The sequence below is a fragment of the Dama dama genome, chromosome 6, assembly GCF_033118175.1.
Source record: "Dama dama isolate Ldn47 chromosome 6, ASM3311817v1, whole genome shotgun sequence".
In the NCBI taxonomy this organism is placed as follows: domain Eukaryota; kingdom Metazoa; phylum Chordata; class Mammalia; order Artiodactyla; family Cervidae; genus Dama; species Dama dama.
Window position 1 is genome coordinate 4073830 of NC_083686.1, and position 25590 is coordinate 4099419.

Below are 25590 nucleotides of genomic sequence, written 5' to 3' on the forward strand. Positions count from 1 at the left end.
CATTGCATTTCCAGGCAAAAATACTGGATCGGGTTGCCATTTCCTCCTCCAGAGGAGCTTCCTGACCCAGGGATCAAACCCGAGTCTCCTACTTGGCAGGCGGATTCTTTACCAGTGAGCCCCCAGGGAAGTCCCGCCGCAGGGTAACTAGTGGATTAACGGAGGCAGAGCGGTGCGAGGAGAGGAATGGTTTCCCAGCCGCCATCTGGTCCTTCTGCAGGAGATCAGTCCGGGCCTGCGGGGATGCCCAGGCCTGCTGTGCCTGGCCCCGCCCACCGGTGCACTTCCTCACCCAGCTCTGCCATCCGGAGCCTCCCAGCTGTTTCCTGGGCCTCCAGCTCCCTCCAGCCCCTGCCCACTGTGCCCTTCGCCACCCCGCCTGTCCCCCTGCCTAAGCACAGCCCCTGACCCCCTTCCCTCTGCTCCAGCAGCACCACCCGCTTTTTACAACAGCTTTGCTGAGATAAAATTCACACACCACACGATGTGTCTGTTTCAAAGGTACACGTCAATGATTCTGATGCAGTCACAGAGTTGCACAAACATCGCCATATTCGTTTAGAATATTTTCATCATCTGGAAAGGAAACCCCATTCCTTTCCTTCCCAACTCCGCATCCCTCCACCCCTCCACCTCCTCTCCCTGGCCCCTGGCTACCACGTTCCTTCTTTCTGTCTCTATGGGTTCGCCTGTTCTAGGCATGTCACACAAATAGGACCGCACAATACGCGCTCCTCCCTGTTTGGCTTTCTTCGCTCAGCATCATGTTTCCAAAGTTCACCCACCTCACAGCATGTATCAGCGCTTCCTTTTCTTTTTAACGGCCAAATAATATTCCACTGTGTGGGCCAGCTCATGCTCAGTCACCAAGTCGCGTCCTACTCTTTGTGACCTCGTGGACTGCAGCTTCACCAGGTTCCTCTGTCTGTGGGATTTACCAGACAAGAATACTGCACTGGGTAGCCATTTCCTTCTCCAGGGGATCTTCCCAACCCAGGGATTGAACCTGCGTCTTCTGAATTGCAGGCAGATTCTTTACTACTGAGCTGCCAGGGAAGCCCTGGTATGGATACAGTACGTTGCTTATCCATTCATCCACTGGTGGACATTTGGGTTGTTTACACTCTGGGCTATGGTGCATAACGATGCAATGAGTATTCATACATGTTTCCTTATAGACACAGGTTTTTACTTCTCTTGATTTTTCAGTTCAGTTCAGTCATGTCTTTGCAAGTCATGGACTGCAGCATGCCAGGCCTCCCTGTCCATCACCAACTCCCCAAATTTGCTCAAACTCATGTCCATCGAGTCAGTGATGCCATCCAACCATCTCATCCTCTGTTGCCCCCTTCTCCTCCTGCCTTCAATCTTTCCCAGCATCAGGGTCATTTCCAATGAGTCAGCTCTTCAAATCATGTGGCCAAAGTATGGGAGTTTCAGCCTCAGCATCAGTCCTTCCAATGAATATTCAGGATTGATTTCCTTTATGATTGACTGATTTGATCTCCTTGCAGTTCAAGAGACTCTCATGAGTCTTCTCCAACACCACAGTTCAAAAACAATTTATAAAGCAACTGAGCACATACCTGTACATATATCTGGGGGTGAGACTGCTGAGTCTGTCTGTCCCTCAAGCCTGCCAAGCCCATTCCCAGTCAGACCCTCTGCATGCAGGCTCCTAAGCCATCCATGACAGCCCTGCCCCCTGCAGATCATTATTAGTTTGATTTTACCCATGGCATTTACCAGCATCGGAACCTACTTCACTAGTTTTTGGTTCTGGGTCCTTCCCCCTGCTAAAATACAAGCTCCACAAAGGCAGGGATTTGTCTGACTCGGTCCTGACTGAACCTCTAATCACCTAGCACAGGGCTGGACACTCCCAGGATACTCAGTGCAAATGGCTTAAGGTAATTTAATTCCCTGCATCTCAGTAAAGTGCCTCCTCTTCCAGGAAGCCTGCCCCGATCCCACTCCAGTAGCCCTGGTCAGTGTTTACCTGTCCATATGCTCAGAGGACTCAGGGCGGCTGGAGGGCCAGGTCTACTGGGTTTTCTTTCTCTGGCTCACACCTGCCCACATGGGCCTGGCGCACAGCAGGTGCAGGAGAACTTTGCCAAATCACAGATCTCCCTGACACAAGTCCACCTGGATGGTTCACACCCCTCAGGGAATCAGTGATTCTCACTCATCCTTGATTCAATTCGCCCACTCACACATCTCAAATTGGGAGGATGCTTGAAGGTAAACCCTGGCCACACGGGAAGTCATGACCAATTCTCTCATTCCGCAGGTCACACTGCCTGAGAGAGGGCCTGCCACGGAGGAGCGCAGCAGACAGCCCGGGAGAGAGCTCACAGAAACGCAGACGCTGGGCCCTCCTGGCCCACTCCCACTCAGGACATCTGAGTGATGGGCCTTTATCACAAGTTCCCCCCAGGAGAGTCTGATGCACACCAGCCTGGAAAGAAGTCTTCAAGGACATCAGTTCAGTTCAGCAACCCGGGGAAAAACAGAGAAGAAGGAAGGTGATACCATTTGCCCACCAGAACCCAGGGACATCTGGTCAACCTTAGGGGTGGGCGGCTGGCATGCCAGCACGAAGGAGAAAGTCAATGTGATTAGATGTTTAATTGGGCGCCTCCGTGAGCTGGCGCATTTGCCCACGTAAGTAATTATGATTTATTAAACAGCATCCTGCTTATTAAAGCCTTCTTTCCTTTCTCTGACAAATCAGTGGAGCATTGCTTTGTTTGGGAAAATCATTCCTTTTTTAAGAAGCTGTGTGGGTGCCGCTTAATTAATCATTTACTTCCTATAGCAACATGGAAACAAACTAAATGTGCAGACTGCTGAAATCATTTCTTGAAAGTTTAACACAAGCTCACCCCCTGAATTCCTTCCCACCACACAGGACCCAGCAAGCTCCTGGAGAGGGACTAAAAACAGCAGCCTCTGAGCGCCAGCCCAGGGAGACCACCCCAAGAGCTGGACCCAGCGTAGGGCAGGGGTCTCCAACCTCCGGGATCTAATGCCTGGTGATCAGAGGTGGAGCTGACGCAATAATAGAAATAAAGTGCACGATAAATGGGAATGTGCTCGAATCATCCTGAAACCATTCCTCAACCCCTGGTCCGTGGAAAAACTGTCTACCACAAAATCAGTCCCTGGTGCCAAAAAGGTCGGGGACCGCTGGCATAGGGCACCTCCCCGCTGAGTTAGGCAGCAGCTCCGGCCCTTGTGTGAATTGATCCCACCCTCACTGAAGTGAACAGTGAGTGGATATTTTCAGAAAATCGGTTTGAAGGGGGCACCAACATCTTGGCCTGCCTGGGACCCACCCACGGCCCCTCTCAGATTTGAACCAGTGAACCAGTGAAGTTGCTTAGTCATGTCTGACTCTTTGCCATCCCATGGACTGTAGCCTACCAGGCTCCTCCATCCATGGAATTTTCCAGGCAAGAGTACTGGAGTGGGTTGCCATTTCCTTCTCCAGGGGAATCTTCCCAACCCAGGGATGGAACCCAGGTCTCCCGCATTGCAGGCAGACGCTTTACCATCTGAGCCACCAGGGAAGCCCAGGAATTGGGAAATCTGGCCCTTCCCTCTCCTTCCGCCTCTCCCCCACCCACCTATCTCTTTATTCTAATTATTCCCTGAGGTCCTACTATGCACCAAGCTTTAACTTAGGGTGCAGAGGGGAACCAGCGGCCCCTGTTCCAACACTGCTCCCTCCAGTGGTGGGAGGTCACAGCAACACCAATGACGTACCACACAGCAGGCGCGTGGCCCGGTCCCCTGTCATCCCTGAGCCTCAGTCTCTGCTTCAGGAGCCGGGAAAGCAGCCTGGAGCTGGCCTCCTCACTCCAGGGAAGCCTCCCCACATCAGGCCTGCAGCCAAGCCAGGGCTTGACGACAAAGCCAGGCTTGCAATCTGCAGCCTCAGCCCAGCCCCGAGGACACGAAGCCCGCTGGGCTGGGTGGCCAACACTGGCTACTGTTTAAATGCTGCAAATGCTTTTCATGGAACTAGTACTCAAATCCATTCCACAAATCGGCTTCTTCCACCGAGTGAGCCAAACACTCCTTGATTTTCACACGGACAGGGAGGCATGACCCTGAGGCTTCATGGTGGCCCCCGAGGGGCTGGGTTAGGGTCCCATCTGCCCTGTAGGGTCTCCTGCATTTCTTCCAAATCCTCAACCCAGGACAGCTACAGATTAGAATCATCCAGGTGCCAGGCCTCTGCCCAGACCCACTAAACCATGCTCCCTGGGGGAGCTGCCCAGCCTGCAGATACCGTAAAGGCAAGTTAGGGACCCCCAGATCTGCAGGGCTTCAGCACCCAGCTGTCCCATGCGGCATCTCAACCTCAACATGGCCCCAAAGCCTAAAACCATCTCTGCAGTCAGGAAATGACGAATTCTAATGGAGACAGAGAAACAGAGAGACAGGCGGATAAAAAGATAAACCAAATACGGGTTGCCTGGTGTAATTAAAGAAACAGGTGGGGACTAGAAAGATGAGTTTAAGGAGACTGACAGGAAGTCTTCGCTGCAAAGATACTCAAAGTGAGACAGAGCCAACATACTTTCAGGGCAGAGGGAATCAGGGGGACTCGGGCAATAAGGCGGGAAGGGCCGGACACATCCAGGAAGAACAAAGCTCTGCAGAGGGCAGAGGGCAGGGCAAGGGGAGGCCAGGCGAGGAGTCCAGATTTTACGTCAAGAGCACTGGGAAGCCCCACGGCGGTCCTCTACACATGAACACGGCTAGATGGATACGTGTTAGAAACGAGCCACGACAGTCCCATCAGGATTCGTCGACACAACATTAAAGGGTTGCCTTCTCGACCTTTACCATCAATTCCCACCAGCTTCAGCGAAAACACACACGGAGTATGGAATCCACCATGAGTTAAATACAGAAAAGATATCAAGTCATTTTTAAATTCCCCAGTCTCCTATTTCCACCCCATATGCCGAGCAGAAATAGAGAAAAAGAATATGCAGTGTTTAACAAGGCATAGCATTTTAAATGTCTTTAATCTCTTGAGAGAGGAATTATTTCAGTGGGCTGAAGCTGATATCTATAATGAATATCTACCCAAAGTTGAACCCAAGAAAAAAACTTTTGGGGGCTAAAAATTTTCATGTGATTTCTAGGTAATTAACAGTTTGGTCTGCACTATGGTAAAAATAGGCTTTCACCTGAAACTAATTTCCTTTTTGGCTACCAAGGCCATTCTTTGAGTGATGGAGGAGAAGAAAGCTATTAGAATCCATTTACGCAGCGCAAATAGGAGGTGACACCCGGCCGAATGGGAGGTGAGCCGGCCAAGTGCAATTAGGAACACAGAATCTCCTTGTTTGGGTTTCTCCCACTGTTTAACCCAATCTTCTACTTCAGCCAAGCCCGATGGCTCACAAACCTCCAAAGGTTTGTGCTTCTGCAGGGGGCTGGCTCCTGACCCCTGGCCGGTCCAGCGGCTTAGCCCACCCTGGCCATTCACTGGTCTGCTGGGAGTCCCACATCACGCGTGCGATGGTCCACCCAAGGTCACGGCTAATCAGCAGGAGGCGCAGGCCTGGGACCTTGTGCCCCACGGGCGATGTGACCCCAGCCTGGCTTAGCTCCCTCTCTGGGTCTCTCAGCCTTCCCCCAGACCCCTCAACCATCACCATCCTAAAACCCGAGCCTCTATTCAAGACCCCAGCCTCCCAGGGGAAGTTGCTCACCAGCCACCCCCCTCAGGGCTTCCTTTCCTGCTCATTCCAACCACCGGGTGTTTTCCTGTTCATCCATTTGTGCACTGTTGTCACGAACAAGTGTGTGCGTGCTAAGCTGCTTCAGTCGTGTCCGATTCTTTGAGACCCTACGGTCCGTAGCCTGCCAGGCTCCACTGTCCATGGGATTCTCCAGGCAAGAATACTGGAGTGGGTTGCCATGCCCTCCTCCGGGGGATCTCCCCGGCCCCGGGATCGAGCCTGCATCTCTTACGTCTCCTGCATTGGCAGGCAGGTTCTTCACCACTAGTGCCACCTGGGAGGCCCTGTCACATACACACTCACACACAAAATTAAGTAACTTGAGAGAAGTCCCAGGCCGTGGGCATTTCTGTCGTGAGTGTGGAGGCCACTCCCTTCCACCCACCCAGAAGGGGGATCTGCCTTCCATTCGTAAATGTTCAATATTCGCCAATTTGTTATCATTCGGAGTTGCCCAGGGACTTCCCTGGCTACCCAGGTGGTTAGGACTCCAAGCTTTCACTGCCGAGGGCGCCGGTTCCCTGGTCAGGGAACTAAGATCCTGCAAGCCAGACACCACGGCCAAAACAAGTTGGCCAAATTTTACCTCCAAGAGACTTAAAAACGCTCGTCTTCAGTAAAATCACACAGACTCAGGCTCAGGACAGGGGCTGTCTGTTCCATGGACCCCCAAGCAGGTCCGACAGGAGAATGGACACGAGAGGCCAAGTGTCACACACGTCATCTAAATGCACTTAAACACAGCTTTCATTTATCTGCAACTCACTACAGACACATCCGCTCACCTGGTCCTTCCACATTCACTGAGACCCTCTATACCCAAGGGCTCTGGCACCTGTAAGGCCACAGGGTCCTCGGGCCCTAAGCAGGGACCGCAGTGTCCCAGGGAGACGACCGAGGGCAGAACATTATGGTCTCCAGTGTGGGCGATGGTGGGGGCAAAGCAGAGGAGGCCAGCTGTCAGGTGCCCAGGCTGGAAGGTTCCAGACCAAAAAGAGGGGGTCAGAGGCACAGAGACCAAGGCCAAAGTGGAGGTGGGGCCAGAGAACAGTCAGCGACAGCCGCAGTGTAAAGCCAGAGCAAGGCTGCTGAAAGAAGCGGCGGGTGGCAGGCTGACACCAGCCGCCAAAGATGCCCACGTCCTAATGCCCGGGGCCACTGCCTGCGTGACCTTGTGAGGGATCCTGCGGCTGTGATGAGGGATCTTGAGATGGGGAGGTGGTCCTGAATCGCTCAGGTGGGCCCAGCGTACTCACACAGGCCCTCGAAAGAGGGAGGCAGAGAGAGATTTGACACAGGGCAAGGGAACTTTGTCATGGAGGCAGAGCTTGGGGTCCGGTGGCCCTGAGCTGAGGGCTGTGGGGAGGAGTCAGTGAGGAGGCCGAGAAGTGATGACAGCCCAGCGATTGCGGTCATGCAAGGAAGGGCTGCAAGCCAAGGAATGCGGGCACCTCCAGAAGCTGAGAGGCAGGAAACAGATTCTCCCAGCAGGGGGAGGGTAGGGGGAGGCCCAGGAGGAACCAGCCTTGCCCACACCTGGACTCCAGCCCAGAGAGAACAACTCTGGACTTCTGACCCCCAGAACGGTAAGAAAACACATCTGTGCTGGTCTCAGTCACTGAGCATGTGTCGTTTGTTACAGCAGCCAAGAAGGAACCAAGGCAGGGAGACACGGCCGTGGGAGAACGGCTGCAGACCCCACCCTTCTGCCCACACTGCTGGCCCCAGGTGGACCGGTCCAGGGCTAGGCTTTCACTGGGGGCCAGCGCTCGCCGTTCAGAGACAAGGCCACCTGGTCTCACCTTCGGCCAATGTATACCATCACGTGGAGGCAAAACTGGAGTCACTCAGCAGTGCTGAGCATCACCCTACTTCCCTTTTTAAAAAAAAAAAAATTTATTTGGCAGTGCTAGGTCTTAGTTTCAGCACATGGGATCTAACTCCCTGACCAAAGACCAAACCCAGGGCCCCCTGCATTGGGAGCACAGAGTCTCAGCCACTGGATCACCTGGGAAGTCCCCACACTGCTTTCTGTGAAGTTCCTGAGTTGAACAGATTCACAGCCCGGAAACCCAAGCAGCAAAGACAGGCCCCCTTCAGGTCCATCCGGACGACACGCCCTGCTTGCCTTAGCATCGCCTTCTCAGGCAACCTCGACTCGGTGCTGACCTCAGCTGCTCTCAGAGAGACCAGACACCCTGGAATGTGCTGTCTCAGGAAGGGGGTGAGCCTTCCGTCCCTGGAAAGATCCCCAGCTGCGACTCGGTGACCTCCGAGCACCCTGGAGATGCTGAGACCTCTGAGTCCACCTTGGACTCCTCCTGGGCACCCAGCCTGTGCCCGGTAGATGCCCACGTGGCATCTGCTGAATGATTCTGCCCCCCGGAGCCTTCCCACCCAACAGCTGTCCTTTTGGCAGAAGAAGTCGTGAGCACAGGCTGGCTTCCTTCTCAAAGACAAGACCCATCTGTGATTCACCTTCTCCCACAACTCCTGTCAGACACCCCAGGCTGGAGACTGGAGGCAAAGACATCAAAACAAAGATTCGTAGCCGACTTCCTGGCAGAAGGAATCTCAGCACTGCCCACATCTCGCTCCCCGCGGGGTACTCTGCAGCTCTGGGGAGAGACGTGAAATAAAAGCCCAGTGAGGTTGTTGCAGCCGCCCCCAAGCCCTGGAGACTCAGCCAGCGTGGGCTCGGGCGTCCGAGAGCCTTTCCCGGGTCCCCCCTCCACCCCCAGGCCCTCGGGGTCACCATCTGGAAAGGGCCCTGGCCTGGGATCCTACAGACCTGGTCTAGCCCTGCTCTACCAGCCGCAGCTCTGAACTCTGTTCAAACCACTGGACCTCCCAGCACCTCGGTTTTCTCATCTGGAACGTGAGGCCAGGGGGCTGTAAGATGCCTGACAACACCCATCTTCCCTGGTTTAACTGGGGGGCTCTGGGCTTCTTCGGGTTGAGATTTTGGCCACGGGGGGCAGAATGAGGGGAAGCAGGGACCGCCCCCCCCAACCCTGGCTCCAGGCTAGGGTGGCCACACCGTCCCACCCCTGACTGTCTTCCACCCATGACATGACCCGAGAGGGCCGCCTCCAGCCCTAACCGGGACAGTCCACGTCCAGGGCGCAAAGCCTCGGGTGTCCCAGCAAACACTCACCCCTACTGGGGTGACATTGGCTGCCTCCCCACACTTCACCCCAGCCAGTCCCCACGAAGCGCCAGTAGCCCCCCGTGTGTGTGCTGACCAACAGGCAGTCCAGGCCACCTGGAAGGAGCCGCCACACCAGTGAGAGGCAGGGAGGGCCACCCAAGCAGGGCCCTCCTCTGCTCTGAGCTTGGGGCACGGGGGCGTGACTCTCCGCAAATCCGGGGGGTCCCTGCCGACAGGCTGGGGTGCCTCACCACTCAGCAGGCTGCCAAAAGCAGAAGTGAGGGGCAGTGCTGGCCTTGACCATGTGGAAATCACGCAGTCCATAACTGACCCGTCTCGGAGTGCAGGGCCCCGGGGGGGGGGGGAGCGTCATGGACGACCACGGGAGTTCTCCCAGCGTGGGAGGATGGGCGGTCAGTGAACCGCTGGCAGAGGCTCCCGGGCTCAACTCCCTCACTCACCACAGCGCCCTCTGCAGGGTCCCACCTGGAACCATGCGTTCAGGCTCCTCTGCAGGGTCGGGGTGAAGCGGGGAGGTGTCCAGGGTCAGTGCCCTGGCCTGGCAATCAACACTTCACCTGGCAATCAGCATTTCAGTCCTGAATATTCACTGGAAGGACTGATGGTGAAGCTGAAACCCCAATACTTTGGCCATCTGATGGGAAGAGGTGACTCATTGGACAAAACTCTGATGGCTGGGAAAGACTGAAGGAGGGAGGAGAAGGGGACAACAGAGGATGAGATGGTTGGATGGCATCACTGACTCGATGGACATGAGTTTGAGCAACTCCAGGAGTTGATGATGGACAGGGAAGCTTGGCGTGCTGCAGTCCATGGGGTAGCAAAGAGTCGGACACGACTGAGCGACTGAACTGAACTGAACTGGCCAAGTTGATGGGTTCAGGGTGACATGTTCCCCGTGCTGGCCAGGAGGTCTCCGTCTGGACTTCTGTTCGGAAGCACTGGTGGGAGGCAGCGTTCTTCAGCCTCGGGTGCTCAAGGAGCCATGACCAGATGGGCTGTCGGAGAAGGGGGCCAACACACAGGGATGCAGAGCCCAGAGACAGAGGCCGGGGGACAGAGGCTGAGAGACTGCACCTGGGGCCCCTGGAGCCAGCCACGCCTGAAGCTGGCGCCCTCGACTTCTCGGACCTGTGAGCTAACGAGTCCATTTCTTCCCTCAGGCGAGTTGGAGTCGGGTTTCTGTGACTTGTGACCAAGAATCTTGCTTGACACACCCGCTTCTGCACAAAGACTCACAGGAGCCATGGGGACAGCGGGAAGAGAGAACGCACACCGCCACCCTCCAGTAACCGTCGGCCAACCGGGAAGATCTCCCCAGTCAGCCCAGACACGCCAGGTGGGGAGACGGGGTGTGACCAATGCTGTCTGTCAGAGGCTGGGAGGAGAGGCAGACCCCGGAGCGCCGAGGGACGGGAGCCAGCCCTCACCTTGGGCCCCCTGCACTCTGCCCCTTGTCTTCTTTCCTGCAGGAATTCCTCCCCCTGCTCAGGGTTCAGGGAGGTGGGGGGACAGGAAGTCCGCCAGGGTGCCCACGGGGATGCAGGGCACAGAAGAGATTTACACACACATCCTGCTGGGCACGTTCCTGACAGAATTAGGCAGAAACGGACACCAGACAGCATTCTTTATAGACTTGCACTACTATGGAAGACGGCCATTGCATTTTCTTCCAGGTGGAGCAAGAATAAAAGGGATTAAGGATTAGTGGACAGACTCTTAGCTACCCGCCCAGCGTCACACCCACTTCCCTCTTAATGAGCTGGGGACCTGCATCACTTGGAGGAATTTCACACCCTTCAAAAGGCCCCATGATAAATGTTAGGGCGGTGACTGTCCAGTGTCACTCCCTGGCTCTTCCCGGGGAGTCTCCCTCCTCCCTTCCCCCACCCTACCCTCAATTCCCAAACTCACCAAACTACAGCCCTGCTGTTGCCACAACCTGGATGCCCTCCGTCCCCCTCCCCAACCCTCCTCCACCCCGCCACCACCTCTGGGAAGCCCTCCCAGGTTTCTCCAGACAGGGAGGCACAGGGGGAAGTCGTGTTCCCTTCAGGAGGGTTAAGACCGCAAGTCAGAATCTACTGACTTAGGAAAGCAAGGCAGACCCATAAGATGTCTTGTACGGTGAGTCTGTGGCCCGACTCAGCTCTGCTATAAACGTCAGGGCCTTCTGAGGATAGCAGGAGCTTCGGGAAGATCCCGGTGGGCATCAGGGTGCTGGCGGCTGGCTGCCCACCACCCCCTCCTCCTTCCCTGAAACGCCTCTCACATTGCAGGTCCACAAGCGGCAGTGGGTCCTCGGATCCCCTTCCTGGGATAAGAGGGGAGTCAGGTGGCAGATGGGGCCACCCTCCAGGCTCCGCCCCTTCCAAGCCAGGGCGCGGGATCCAGGCGGCTCTGGGAGCCCCTTCCCACACTGAGGACACCCAGACCTGGGCTTGGCCACAGGCTCATCTAAGGGACTAGAGATGTCATGCCCCCCTGGGACTCTGGAGACCCTGAGGTGGGCAGAGAGGTAAGCCCAGCCCTGGGGCCTGGCAGGGCCCCAACCGAGGCAGAGAGGGGACAGACTCGCAGTCTCTCGTCCTTCACTACTGGGGCCTGGGGCCCTGCACACGGTACCCCAGGACAGGCAGGGCTGGGACCCCGTCATGCGACAGGCACCTGGGCCACAGCCCTGCCTCCCGTCCCATCCCACCCAGACCACTCCACCCCCGGCGGTAATTCCCCGTCACTCCAGCGGGCAGTGCTGCATGGAAACGCTCCCGAAAGCAGGACTCTCACGAGCACCGGGGAACAGAGGGCGGTCCACTTCCTTCTCCCACGTGCCGCGTAGACAATACTCCCACCCCCACGCTTCTCCCAGGTCAGAGGTCAAGGTGGCCAGCACGAAAGTCAGCCAGACCTCCACATCCCGGATGGGCGAGGTGGGGGTGCTGGCCAGGCATCGTGAGGTGAGGTCTCCCCAGCATCCAGGGCCCGTCTGGCTGGCTCCTCCATGTCAGGAGGGCACTGGTGACCTCAGGCCCAGTTCCCCTCCCCGGGGCTGGCAGTGCAGGGCTGGGGGCTGTGGGATGCTGGAAAACCAAGTCCCAAAGCACCCCTCCCACTCGACTCCCCTCCCCAGAAGGCCACGGATTTCAGGTTTCCCCATGGCTGCCGGGCTTCTGTTTGATGAGATAAAAAGAAAGTCCAATCGGACCTTAGGAGGTGAGCATTTCAGGCCATAATTCATATCAGGAAATTTGCCAGAAACCAGACGTCAAGGAGAAATACTCCCTTTAAAAGTGGGCTCTCGGAGCCCAGATTGCTGGACTTTGCTTTGTTTCAGCAAGCTACCCAGGAAACGGGATGAAAATGGAACCCGTCAAACTCCCTGTGGACGCCACCCCACCGCATTAGCACAGCTCTGGCCAGATGCTGGGGTGAGCTCCAAGCAGCCCTCAACCCCCCCAGGCGTGTGGTGTAAGGGGAGGGTGCAAGCACAAAGCTACAGTCTCCAGAGGTGACACTTTCTCAACCTTTTAAAAGATGACCTGCCATGAACGGGGATGGAGAAATAATGACCTCTTAATATTATTTTCAATATTTTTTATTTTATTTTATTGGCTGCACCAGGCCTTCATTGCGACATGTGGGATCTAGTTCCCCAACCAGAAATTGAACCCAGGCCCCCTGCCCTGGTCATGAGGAGTCTTAGCCACTGGACCCGGCAGGGAAGTCCCGGCAGTGACCTCTTTATGTCCATCAACTCCAGCTGCAGCTGGGCACTGCTCTCAGCATGAAGCAGGTAACAGGTCACAAGGGCATCATCGGCACCTGGGACTTGGTCACCAAGTGAAACCCCAGGTGCTTCCCAGGGCATGCAGACAGTGCTGCTGACCGAGAAATATCATTAATACTAATCACAACTTCAACGTTGTAGGAGTTATCACACTTGCTGCTAACTCTCGTCGATGTGTGGCTAAAGGAAATTAGTTTTAATATTTTGGTGACTTTATGACCATAGAACTTATTTCCTCTCAGTCCTCTCTATTTTAATGTTGTGCTGGTTATAAGACCCACATTCTGAGAAAGCTCAGTGGGGGAGTCAAGGACACACCAAGAGCTGAGGACCCCTGTGCCAGGGTGCAGGGGTGGTCCTCGGAGCTGGGAAGCCCCTCCGCGTACATCCTTGGGCAGCCCAGCAGCTACCTCCATCACGGATGAAGAACAGCTACAGGGATGAATAAAAACCCTAAAGCCCCTCTACGGTCAAGTGATAAATCAGAACATCAACTTGGATGGGGTTAAGTAGTACCGATGGGAATAAATTGAGAAAAACATAAGATTTTTTTATTGAGTGCTTTATTTTTACGGAGTGAAAATTGAATTATTTAGCTAGTCAGTGAGGAAGTGGATAGGGGAAAGGGCCTAAGGGGGAAAGGGAGGAAGTGAAGCCACGTGAACTTGAAACACCAAAGGTTAACCTTATGGAGGCAGCAGCTCCAGGCCACACCCCTCTGGACCACCAGCCTCCCACACCCCACCCCTGGCCAGTCAGCCTACTCCTGATTTTCCCAGGAGACAGATCTGGATTTCCTGGGCTCCAGGAAACAGCCCCCTCCCCTCGGGTCTCAAATGGCAGAATGGGGGTTATCAGAGGATACCAGAAACAGCACCACCTCCCCGCTGCGTGGTTTCCAGGGTATGGGATAGCCCTGACCACTGTGGCTATTTCTCCTCCAAAACCACAGGGCGCTGGGTTTCTTTAGGGATTGCAGCCTTGCAACTAACTGACAAGTGGGCAAAGCTCAAGGCAGACACAGGAGTGACATCTACATGTCAGACCACAGACTCAACCCAAACACTAACACAGAATTAACATATGATCCAGCCATCCCACATCTAGGTACTTACCCAGAAGAAGTGAAAACGGGAGTTTCAATAGCCGTTTATAACCCCACGTCCATAGCAGCATTGTTCGCAATAGCCCAGATGTGGGAGCAGCCAAGTGTCCATGGATGGATGAACAGGTAAACAAGTGTGGTCCATCCACACACTGGACTATGATTCAGCCTTGAAAAGGAAGGACACTCTAATGCATACTACAGCATGGGTGAACCTTCGGGACACTTCATACAAAAAGAATAAATAACTCGTGCCTCCACTTACACTAGGTCCTTAGAATAAACAGTCAGACTCACAGACAGAAGTAGAATGCTGGTTTCCAGAGAAAGGGAGAGGTGGGAGGGGATGGGGGGTTAGTGTTTCTTGGAGACGGAGTTTCAGTTTGGGAAGATGAGAAAGTTCTGGAGATGATGGTAGTGATAGGTGTATAACCATGTGAATGTACTTCATGCCACTCAATGTCCACTTAAAAACGGTTTTATTCGAGGGTAAATTCTAAGTTATCTGTAATTTACCACCACTGCCAACAAAGGTCCATCTAGTCAAAGCTAAGGTTTTTCCAGTAGTCATGTATGGATGTGAGAGTTGGACTATAAAGAAAGTTGAGCGCCGAAGGATTGGTGCTTTTGAACAGTGGTGTTGGAGAAGACTCTTGAGAGTCCCTTGGACTGCAAGGAGATCCAACCAGTCCATCCTAAAGGAAATCAATCCTGAATGTTTGTTGGAAGGACTGATGCTGAAGTTGGAGCTCCAATACCTTGGCCACCCGATGCGAAGAGCTGACTCATTTGAAAAGACCCTGATTCTGGGAAAGATTGAGGGCAGGAGGAGAAGGGGACGACAGAGGATGAGAGGGTTGGATGGCATCGCCAACTCGATGGACATGAGTTTGAACAAACTCCTGGAGCCGGTGATGGACAGGGAGGCCTGGTGTGCTGCAGTCCATGGGGTCGCAAACAGCTGGACACAACTGAGCGACTGAACTGAACTGAACCACCACTGAGAAACAATAAAAAAGAAAAATACGCAAAAATGTTTCTTGCCCTAAAAAAGAGCACTCAGGCTCAAGAGTGAAGAGTGACGTCACATCTTGGGCCTGTATTAGCTGTGTGACTTTGGGCAAGTCCCCTGGATGCTGCGAACCTTGCTTTTCTTGTCTGTCAAATGAGTGCAAGAGTTGCATCTTCTTAGGACTGTTCACAGGAGTAAATGAGATGATGCTTGCGATGTGCTTGGCACAGCCACGGGCACATAAAGGGGGCTGTGATTATTAACTTCATGATTACTAATCAGAAGCAATATGTAAATGATGAGAAATTGTTATTCTAAGATAGAATTACCTCCGAAGCAGAAGTATGGAGGCCATCCTAAATGCCGCCTCTCCTGCTAAAGCCCGGGAGATGGTATCTCTGACGCCTCAGATATACGCACGGCACAGACACTCATAAAGAACCCTTTCTGAATTAAAAGTCATTTGAATAGAAACAGCCACCCTCGGCCTGGCTCTTTTCTCCCTTTAATTTGAACTTAATTTATCTCCGAGCATCAGGACACAGTGTCATGCGAGAGATGTGCCCTGCTGGAGTAAAGGCGAGCTCAGCATTGACGGGAATGATCGGCTTTTGCAAGAAAATCACGAAGGAAGGAGGGTGCTGTTATTTTAAGATCTTCGAGCTGGTATGAGAAGAAACTAATTAAATGATCGTAATTTTCTGGGCGAATGCAGTAACTGACTGCTGTAGAGATGCAAAATTAAGAAGCAACTTTTCCACCTCAAAAGAACAGCGGAGTTTTCATTCCTTTTTTTTCTTTCCCAGTTCTCCAGTGAGAGCTCTCATTCCAGGATTCCCATTAAATGTTTAAAACAACAAACAGAGCTTAATCGGGATACAGATGACACAACACTGTGAGTCCTGGAATCCCGGAGCTGCAGCAGGAAGGGTCTCCCTGCTGCCTTCCGAGGGCTGTCCATCCATCGTCGCCAGATCCCGGGGGGCTGGGAACAGGTTGAACAGGTCTGTGTTTCACAACCCAAGGAGCGCAGGTCAGGGGTGGTCGCACCGTGGGAGCCCGCGTGACGTGGCGTGGGGCATTCGCCATGACTGCCATCCATTGGCACTCCTGGAAGAGCCACAGGTGCGTGATTTCACGGCACTTCTGTGCCCCGCATCCACACTCACACCGAGGACGAGGCTTTCCAAGGATTCCCATGGCAAGAGCAGGCTGGGGACAGACCCCTCCATGCAAGCTTCACCTTCCAGACCCCGGGGACGGAGACCTCGCCATGACCACGACGAAAGCCAGGGCTCCCCCTGCTCCCCGAGCTTTGAAACCTGGGCACAGGCTGGCCAGGATCAGGGCTGCAGAAGCGGCTGGCTTCGAGGCTCACCAGCACCGCCCCACGCTCCATAAAGCACCCGCACCAACTCGGGAATTAGGAGGGTGAGGGCGCAACGGGCCACTGGGAAGCATCTGTAAATAACTCACTCTTTGGATGCTAAAAAAAGAAAAATGAGGAAGCTCCCCACCCCAAACAGAAGGCAGTTTACAAGCTCCCCCTCCGGGTCCTTCTGAACTGGGGGATCGCCATGGGGGTGCCGGGCACGTTGCCAGCGCGTGATCTCACGCCCCCAGCCCTGCACTCCCCCGTGTCATCCTTGGGGGGCTGAGCCTGCCTCTGACCAATTACGCTAAAACCAAATGTTAAAACAACAGGAACTCTAAAGGAGGCCTACCAAGCACTGGACTGCCTTCTAATCTGAAGGGGCATGCAGCAGAATGAAGCTAATTTATGATCTCCTTAAAACACTCTCAGGAACCCTCATGCAACTACAAATTAAATAGCCACTTCATTAAAGTAAAAGTAGATTTGTGCAATGTGTCTGGGAACCTTATTAACAGGACTGTTTTTATGCCTTTGAGCCAAGCTTCCTGATTGACAGACCTGTTCTTTCTCTGCCTGGTGCACCGGGCTTTCCCAGGATTCCATACCTCACCATCAGCCTGCACCCTCTCACCCTCCCAACCTCCTCCTCAGCCCCAGTGACGGTGACTCTACCCACCCTTCAGAGCTGCTCGAGCATCACCTCCTCCAGGAAGTCCTCCGGGACTTCCCCAGCACAGATCCTGAGGGCACCAGAATTCTGTAATAAATTTCTGTCCAGTCCCAATGTCCCACCAGGACAGGAGCTGTGATTGATTTTGCTCAGCACCCCAGCACCTAACAGATCCTCTTTTTTTTTAACTTTTTATTTTATACTGGAATCTAGCCGATTCGCATGCTGTGACAGTTGCAAGGGCACAGAAGAATGACTCAGCCTCATACACGCATGTATCCATTCTGCCCCAAACTGCCCTCCTGTTCACACTGCCACATAACATTGAGCAGAGTTCCCTGGGCTGTACAGAAGGTCCCCGTCGGTTATCAACCTTAAATACAGCCAGGCAGACATGTCGATCCCCAACCCCCTAGCCATCTCCTCCCTCCATCCTCCCCACCCATCCACCCCCTGCCCCCAGCAACCGTAAGTTCTTTCTGTGAGTCCTAACAGACCCTCTTAGAAAGCAGCTGCTTTGAAGGCTAACGTGAGGTCTCTTCTTGCCTGGGACTCTCAAACTTCGAGTGAGTTCTCCAGGCACAGAAGAATGCCAAAGACCCCAGGTGGTCCTGCACCCAAGACAGGCACCACCCCCCCCCACGACAACACTGCCAACTTGCATGCCAGGACTCCCCCAGACCCGGCCCACCCAGCGTACGAGTCCGCACCACCGCCTGCCCCTCAGCACCGGCTGCCCTCACTCTCATCATTTTGGTCCAGCCACCAGGCCCAGGCTGGCACAGCTGACTTCCTGACAGCAAATGTGACGGCCCCTCAGTGCTGGTCACCGCATCCCTGACCTCTGTCTGCTTCTGTCTCTGTCCAGGTGGCCGCCGGCTGCCCTCAGTGAAGGCTGTTAGACAGAGAAGCAGCACTTCATCAGGGAAGATGCCCCCCGGCCAAGCACAGACCAGCCACAACTCAGCCGCACCGTGAACTAAATCTCTCTCCAATCCAGTCCCCACCCCAAACACAATGCTGGAGGCCGGCGCTCTGGTGGCCTGGAATTCCGAAATATCTCACGGAAGATTCCGTAGACTTAAATGGAAGACCCTGGAGCCACGAAGCCCGCCCACAAGAGCGGATCCCAGCTGTCACCACGAAGCCCCCCGCCATCAGATGCCAGGCTACAAATCAGCTTTGTCACCGGATTCATTCAAGAACCCAAAGGGCTTTCCATGAAGGCCTTTATGGTCCTCTGGACATTGAAGGCTGGCCGCCAGCCAGGAGGCCAGTGCCGCTCTAGGAAAGAGAGAGGCCTGCAGGGGGGAGAGGGAAGCCGGAGCTGAGGCGGGCAGCCACGCCCTGTCCGTCCTCCCTGGAGCCTGCTCTCAGACCCACTCTCCCCTCCATCTGCCCCCTCCAGGGCCTGGGCCAGGTCTCCAAGCCACAGCAGCCTCCTCCCTGAGTCTCTGTTCAGGCTCTCCCCAAACCTGCCCTGCACGCTGCCTCTGGGGTGCTGGCAGAAACTCAGCCCAGCCCCGCGGTCACTCCCTGACCCCCTGCTTCAGGCCACACCCTGTCGGAGCACTTTACACGGACGATCCTACTGAACCCGCACCGCAGACAGACCTTCAAGCCATCACTTCCCCCAGATCTAAGACACCGAGGCCTCGGGAGCTCAGTCAGTCCACCCCAAATCTCAGAGCCAGAAAGGGGCAGGGCCAATACAAACCCAGGCAAGCGGATGCTTAAGCACCCATCACCCACACTGCCACACTGGGCCCTTGGGCCTCATGTTTGGGACCCATTAGGAGCTGACTTCAACCAATCTTTTGTTTTCACACTTCCTTCCTCTGGTTTCTCTTCATGCACAATGCGTTCACTGTCTCCTTGGATGACACATAACGTACCTTCACATTCCCACCTCCCAGATCTTGCTCAAGTAGTTCCTCCCCCAGAATGTTCCTCTCCATCTCCCATGTGCTCTCCCAACTCAACCCATAAGTTCACCCTGATAGCACCCCTTCCAGGCAGCCTTCCCTGATTTTCCCACTGGGGAAGATGGTGCTCAGCCCCCATATCTTAACTTTGCATGACCATCCCTTCTTTCCCCACAGGACCCTGATTCTGGGAAAGATTGAAGGCAGGAGGAGAAGGGGACGACAGAGGATGAGATGGTTGGATAGCATCACCGACTTGATGGACATGAGTTTGAGCAAGCTCTGGGAGTTGGTGATGGACAGGGAAGCCTGGCGTGCTGCAGTCCATGGGGTCACAAAGAATCAGACACGACTCAATGACTGAACACCACCACCACAAAGACGGCCATTGAGAAGCCAGAGGGAGAGGCCTTGGGAGGTAGCATCCCCACTGCCCCCTTGATCTTGGATGGAAGTGAAAGTGAAAGTCGCTCAGTCGTGTCCGACTCTTTGCGACCCCATGGACTATACAGTCCAAGGATTTCTCCAGGTCAGTATACTGGAGTGGGTAGCCTTTCCCTTCTCCAGGGGACCTTCCCAACACAGGATTGAACCCAGGTCTCCCGCATGGCAGGTGGGTTCTTTACCAGCTGAGCCGCCAGGGAAGCCCCTGGATGACCAGCCTCCAAAACCCTGAGAGAATGAATTCTGCTGTTTGAGACATCCAGTCTGTGGCTTTTTGTCGTGGCGGCCCTGGGAGGCTGATACAACTGCCCGGAAGGAACTTGACCTCTGAGAGGTGTGTCAGGTGTGATCCATTTCACACCTTCAGAAGCTCCATGCTCCAATTTGGAGCTCTGTGTCTCTGGGTATAAAACATGCACAAATGTTAGGTTCCCGAAGATCCCCCAGTAGAGAGCGGGGATAGTCAGGGCAGAATTATCTCTCCTCCCCTAGACATCTCCAACCCAATCCTGCAAACAAGGACACAGCTGAAGCAGAAAAGGGAGGGGGCAGGGCAGGCCAATCCGTGGCCCAACAGTAACAAAGCCAAACAACCGGGCCTGGCTGCAGGAAGCTCAGTCCATTAGCGTGTCAAAGCCACAGTTCCACTGCCCTAAAGAAAGGCATGCGGATGAGCTGTACTTAAATATATAACCGTGGGATTTCCCCGGAAACGGGAAAATTGGGACAGGGCACAGTACCTGTCCCATTGGGGTCGCATGAAACCCTGAGCCTGGAGGCAGAGACCTGCCTCCTGTCATACGTGTCCTGTGTGTGTGTGTGTGTGTGTGTGTGTGTGTGTGTGTGTGTGTGTGTGTGTGTGTGAGAGAGCCTGGAGGCGGAGACCTGCGTCCTGTCATACTTGTCCTGTGTGTGTGTGTGTGTGTGTGTGTGAGCCTGGAGGCGGAGACCTGCGTCCTGTCATACATGTCCTGTGTGTGTGTGTGTGTGTGTGTGTGTGTGTGTGTGTGTGTGAGCCTGGAGGCAGAGACCTGCGTCCTGTCATACGTGTCCTGTGTGTGTGTGTGTGTGTGTGTGTGTGTGTGTGTGTGTGTGTGAGCCTGGAGGCAGAGACCTGCCTCCTGTCATACGTGTCCTGTGTGTGTGTGTGTGTGTGTATGTGTGTGAGCCTGGAGGCAGAGACCTGCCTCCTGTCATACGTGTCCTGTGTGTGTGTGTGTGTGTGTGTGTGTGTGAGCCTGGAGGCAGAGACCTGCGTCCTGTCATACGTGTCCTGTGTGTGTGTGTGTGTGTGTGTGTGTGTGTGTGTGTGTGTGTGTGAGCCTGGAGGCAGAGACCTGCCTCCTGTCATACGTGTCCTGTGTGTGTGTGTGTGTGTGTGTGTGTGTGAGCCTGGAGGCAGAGACCTGCCTCCTGTCATACATGTCCTGTGTGTGTGTGTGTGTGTGTGTGTGTGTGTGTGTGTGTGAGCCTGGAGGCAGAGACCTGCGTCCTGTCATACGTGTCCTCTGTGTGTGTGTGTGTGTGTGTGTGTGTGTGTGTGTGTGAGCCTGGAGGCAGAGACCTGCCTCCTGTCATACGTGTCCTCTGTGTGTGTGTGTGTGTGTGTGTGTGTGAGCCTGGAGGCAGAGACCTGCGTCCTGTCATACGTGTCCTCTCTGTGTGTGTGTGTGTGTGTGTGTGAGAGAGAGAGAGAGCCTGGAGGCAGAGACCTGCATCCTGTCATACGTGTCCTCTGTGTGTGTGTGTGTGTGTGTGTGTGTGTGAGAGAGAGAGCCTGGAGGCAGAGACCTGCGTCCTGTCATACGTGTCCTCTGTGTGTGTGTGTGTGTGTGTGTGTGTGTGGTTAGTTGCTCAGTCGTGTCCGACTCTTTGCAACCCCATGGATTGTAGTCCACCAGGCTCTCGCTTCTGCCCATGGAATTCTCCAGGCAAGAATACTGGAGTAGGTTGCCATTCACCTTCCCCAGGGGATCTTCCCAACCCAGGGATGGAACCCGGGTCTCCTGCATTGCAGGCGGATTCTTTACTGTCTGAGCCACCTGGGAAGCCCTCATTCTTGTCATATTTGCCTCCAAATCACCCATCTGCCTCTGAGGGCAGCTAGGGAGACTCACAACCTGGAGCCTCTGTGCACCACCCCATCTGGAAGCATCAAAGGTAACACTGGTTGGTTGCAATGAAACATTCATTTCACACCTAACAATTCATTTCTAAGGCTAAACGGCAGACAGAAAGGCAGTGTCTGAACTTCCAAGCAAGTCCACTTCTGCATCTCCATGGGAGCAGGAAGAAACCAAGCCTTTGGAAGGAAAAAGCACATATGTTCTCAGCGCTACAGCCACGGGGCCTGTCCTGGAGCCAGCTCACATCCTGTGATTCGCCATTCCTTTCTGCAGATGCTCTAAAATACCGTTTTAAGCAGCCTACCCCTCTCAGCAAATGCTTTTTCTATTAACTTTGAAAAACACCTGACACGGTAAAGCAAACACTTCCTCTGCTCACGTAAAGCACCTGGGCAGAGCCTAGCTCCTTGGATCCGGATACCTGTGCAAACGAAGAGAAATAAAATTTTGAAAAGACTCTGCTCAGCACATCAGCCTTGAGTCAGTTTCTTTCCTGTTGCCGCTTTCAAAGATGGGGCTTTCAAGCGGAGGAGCGGAGGTGATCCAAGTGCAGAATCCTGGCTAAAATCCTTGGCCCTGTGGCTGCCAGAGGGACTTGGAGCGCATTTCTGAGAGTGGAGAAAATAACGTAACGCATGCGCAGAGTGCTAAGAAACTAGAGACTAGGGGGGAAAAAAATGGCTTTCCTCAGCGCTTGGTTACAGCTTTCACTCCTCCTGAGTTTTCCCCAGGCAAGTGAAACTCAGGCATCACCTGCTGCCAAAGCCAAAGAATTTGATGTGCTTTTCCAGAGAGGACTCCAGTCTCCCATTCCAGAGAATGGGTGATTGGGCAAGGGGAGGGGGGGGCATTGACAAGCGAAGTGGGAGGTGCTTGATCCAAATGCCTGGTCAGCATCTCCGGGCTGCTCTGCCCGCCTTCTCACCCACAGACGCTAACAGCCATGAGTACTTGGGCTTCCGCCTCCTGAGTGTCTTGCTAAGTGCCAGGCCACGCCCGGCTGCCCACAGTCACCCCTGTCCGCACCCCCTTGCCTAGCTCCAGGGGAGCAAGGCATCTCTCAAAGCTCCTCTCCAAATCTGGTCTTCCTGCCCCCCACTAGAGAGAAACCAGCACCCCCCTCCCACTTCCCACTCCCAACCTCCCCCTTCCAGGCATTCACCTGCCAGCAGCCAGGAAACAGTCATAAGGGACCCACTCAACTCAGCCACTGTCCCCAAGGAGCAAAGCCAGGCGGGCTCCTCTGCCAGGCCCTGCCCCCTCGTCTCTCCAAGGCAACTCTGCAGTCAATGGGGGTCGGCAGGCTGGCGCTAAGTGAGCCCTGAAGGTGCTGGTCCCATCTGGGAGGCTGGTCTCCACCGCTCCGTGTCTCTCCCTAACTTCTTTCACCCCCACCAGCCACCCTCCCCCCGACAAAGCTAAAAGGAATTAGTTTCTGGACGAATCTGGGGTGGGTGGGGGTCTTGGTTTGGATGTTCTGGCTCTACAGGATTGACTTAGGAGTCAATATTTATTTGTTCCCTTGAGTTACTGGTGTCCAGGTTTTGCCCTGCAGCCCCAAAGGTACAGCTTAGGGTACACAGGGCAAGGTTTGGAAGGAAACCGGAACGAGGGGAGGGCAGGGCCCAGCTGCACGTCCGGGGTCTGACCCCTCTCCCCGGATGCGTGCGGGTTTGGACGGCCAGGCACTTTCCTGGTGGCTCAGATGGTAAAGAAACCGTCTGCAATGCAGGAGACCCAGGTTTCGTCTCTAGGCCAGGAAGATCCCCTGGAGGAGGAAATGGCAACTCACTCCGGTATTCTTGCCTGGAGAGTCCCATGGACAGAGGAGCCTGGTGGGCTACAGTCCGTGTGGTCTCAAAGGGTCGGATAAGACTGAGTGACTAACACTTGGACGCCCAGGGCTCTTCCAAGGAGGTGGGCGCCTGCTACCCTCCTTATGGCCCCTCAGGGCCCTGATTGCCTCCTGCTGGCCAGCCCTGCCCAGGGAGTGAGCCCCGGCCCCGCCCCACCCCCAGGGCATCCAGTGTGACTGGAGAGGGCAGAAATGACCAGATACCAGAGACCTGGCATTGGCAGGAGAAGCTGGCTGAGGAGGGTGGCCAGCGGGGCACTGAGCTCTGGGCCAACCAGGCCCGGCCAGCGCTGCCCCTGCACCAACAGACTCACTCCCCCGCCGCATCCCTTCTCCGGCAGAATTCCCCACCCCAGGGCGCCCAGCACGCAGGGGCTAGACAGAGGAGCTGAGGAACAGCACCGCCCAGCGCAGGCTACACTCCTGCCCTGCCTCGAAGCGCGCCTGGGCCCCACCCCTCCACTCCCGATGGACGCAGGGCCTGGCCCTGTGCCACCTCTCCAGAAGTTTGGGGAGCAGTGGTCAAAGAGAAGGGTTGGGGGCAGCCCCTGGCAATGAGCGGACAGGGATGGAAGGGAGTGAGGAGGGGTGCCCATCTGTCTCCCCATAACCGGCCACTCCCACTCCCTATCCCCAAACTAGCGCCATCTGGGGCTGCTAGGAGGTGACCTCAGCACGATCCTGGGCCATCTACTGGGATGGGAGCAAAGCGAGGTGGGAGGGCAGGCTGGCTGTGCTCCCTTCCTCCAACCCCACCCAGGGGAAGAAGGTGAGGGTTAGCCCCATACCCCTGACACACCACCCAAAGGAAGTGGGTACAACCCACAGGGCTGGTGGAAGGAGGCGCCAGAGGACCCTAACAGAAGTGTCTTTGCTGGGCAAGGGTGTCCAACTTCCAGCTGGAGCCAGGCCAAAGTAGCGGCGAAGGTGGGGGAGGGCGGGGAGCGCAGGGAGCTGGCCAGAGCGCCGCGCGGAGCCCAACTCCCCGGGTTAGCGGATCACCGCACATCCAGGTGCGTCCGGCGGCGGGTCCTCGGGACGGGAAGAGGGGCGGCCCCAGAACCGGACGCCGGGCTGACCGCGGAGGTCCTGGAGCCCGTGGAGGTGCCAAGAGCGGGTACCGGGTAGACCAGGGTGGAGAGGGTCCTGGAACCAGAAAAATCCCAAAGCAGCGCTGGGCGGACCCGGCGGAGCATGAAGGCGATCGAGGCGCAACACCGAGTTGGGAGTGATCTTAAAAGGCCTGGGGGCGTCCCAAGGTGGCTGGGGTTCCAAAACCTCCAGAGACACCCCCAACCTGCGATCTGGAGGCCAGTGGGGGCGCCCCCAGACGGCTCAGGGTCCCGGAAATCAGTGGAAATGTCCCCGGAGGTGAGGCAGGGTGCTCACGTATCTGGAGACCTCTTCCCAAGTGGCCCAGGGACAGCAGGGGCGCCGCCGAGGTAACTCCCGTCCCCAGGTCTCCGAGAATACCGGGGTGACCGCGGGGTCGTCCAGAAGTGGGGACTCAGAGGTGTCCGGGTCAGGGCCCGCGGGGGGCGCGCGGAGGTCACTTACACTGCTGTTCTCGCCCGTCCAGTGCACCATCGCCTGATTGTGCGTCGCGTCCCCCTTGAGCACGAACGACGTGCTGATGAGCGAGACTTGCGCCCGCGAAGCCGCTCCGGCCATCGGCGCTGCCCGCGCCCAGCGCCCCTGGCCCGCGGCGGGGGCGCCGTCCTCGCCGGGACCCGGAGCCTGGCCGGGACCCGGGGTACCGGGCTCCTCGTCGCGCGCCTGCCGATCCTCGCCACCGCCGGGCAGCGCGCGCCCAGCACGCGGGTTCGGCGGCGCCCGGATCAGCCGGGCGCGGGGACCCAGGCGCCCGGGCTCCGGAGAGCGCCCCGCCGCCCCGCAGGCGGCCAGCAGCAGCAGCAGCAGCAGCAGCGGCCGCGAGCGCGGCGGAGGCGGCGGCGCCCCTGGGCTCGGGGCTCGGGCGGCGGGGCCGGGGCCCTTCGGGGCGCGCGGGAATCCCCGGAGCGCCATGGTCGCCGAGGGGCGGCGGCGGGGCGGCGCGGGCGAGAGAGACCGCGGCCGGGAGAGCGGAGGGCGCTGGGGAGCGCGAGCGAGAGCGCGGAGAAAGGAGCCGGCGAGGGGAGGGCGCCGGCGGGAGGAGGGGACTCGGCGCTCCGCCGCCGCCGCCGCGCAGCCGAGGGCGCACCGCCACCTGCCGGCCAGCCCCGCTCCCTCCCGGGAGAGTGCCAGACGCTCAGCCCCCGGGACTGGAGGAGGTCCTGGGGCGCGCCCCCGCCCTCCAGGGCCACAGGCCACGGACTCCTGTCCGTGCCTCGCTCCTTCCCTCCTCCTCCCGC

At 56.1% G+C, this 25590-nt stretch overlaps 1 protein-coding gene across 1 annotated transcript in view; it reads right to left on the reverse strand.

The window, feature by feature from the left end:
• SORCS2 (sortilin related VPS10 domain containing receptor 2) overlaps positions 1–25264 on the reverse strand; it is a 486902-nt gene extending 461638 nt beyond the window's left edge. Inside the window, exon 1 of the mRNA XM_061145438.1 lies at positions 24797–25264. Coding sequence (XP_061001421.1) covers positions 24797–25264 — 468 coding nt within the window. The remainder of the gene's footprint in view (positions 1–24796) is intronic.
• Positions 25265–25590: the final 326 nt, after the last annotated feature.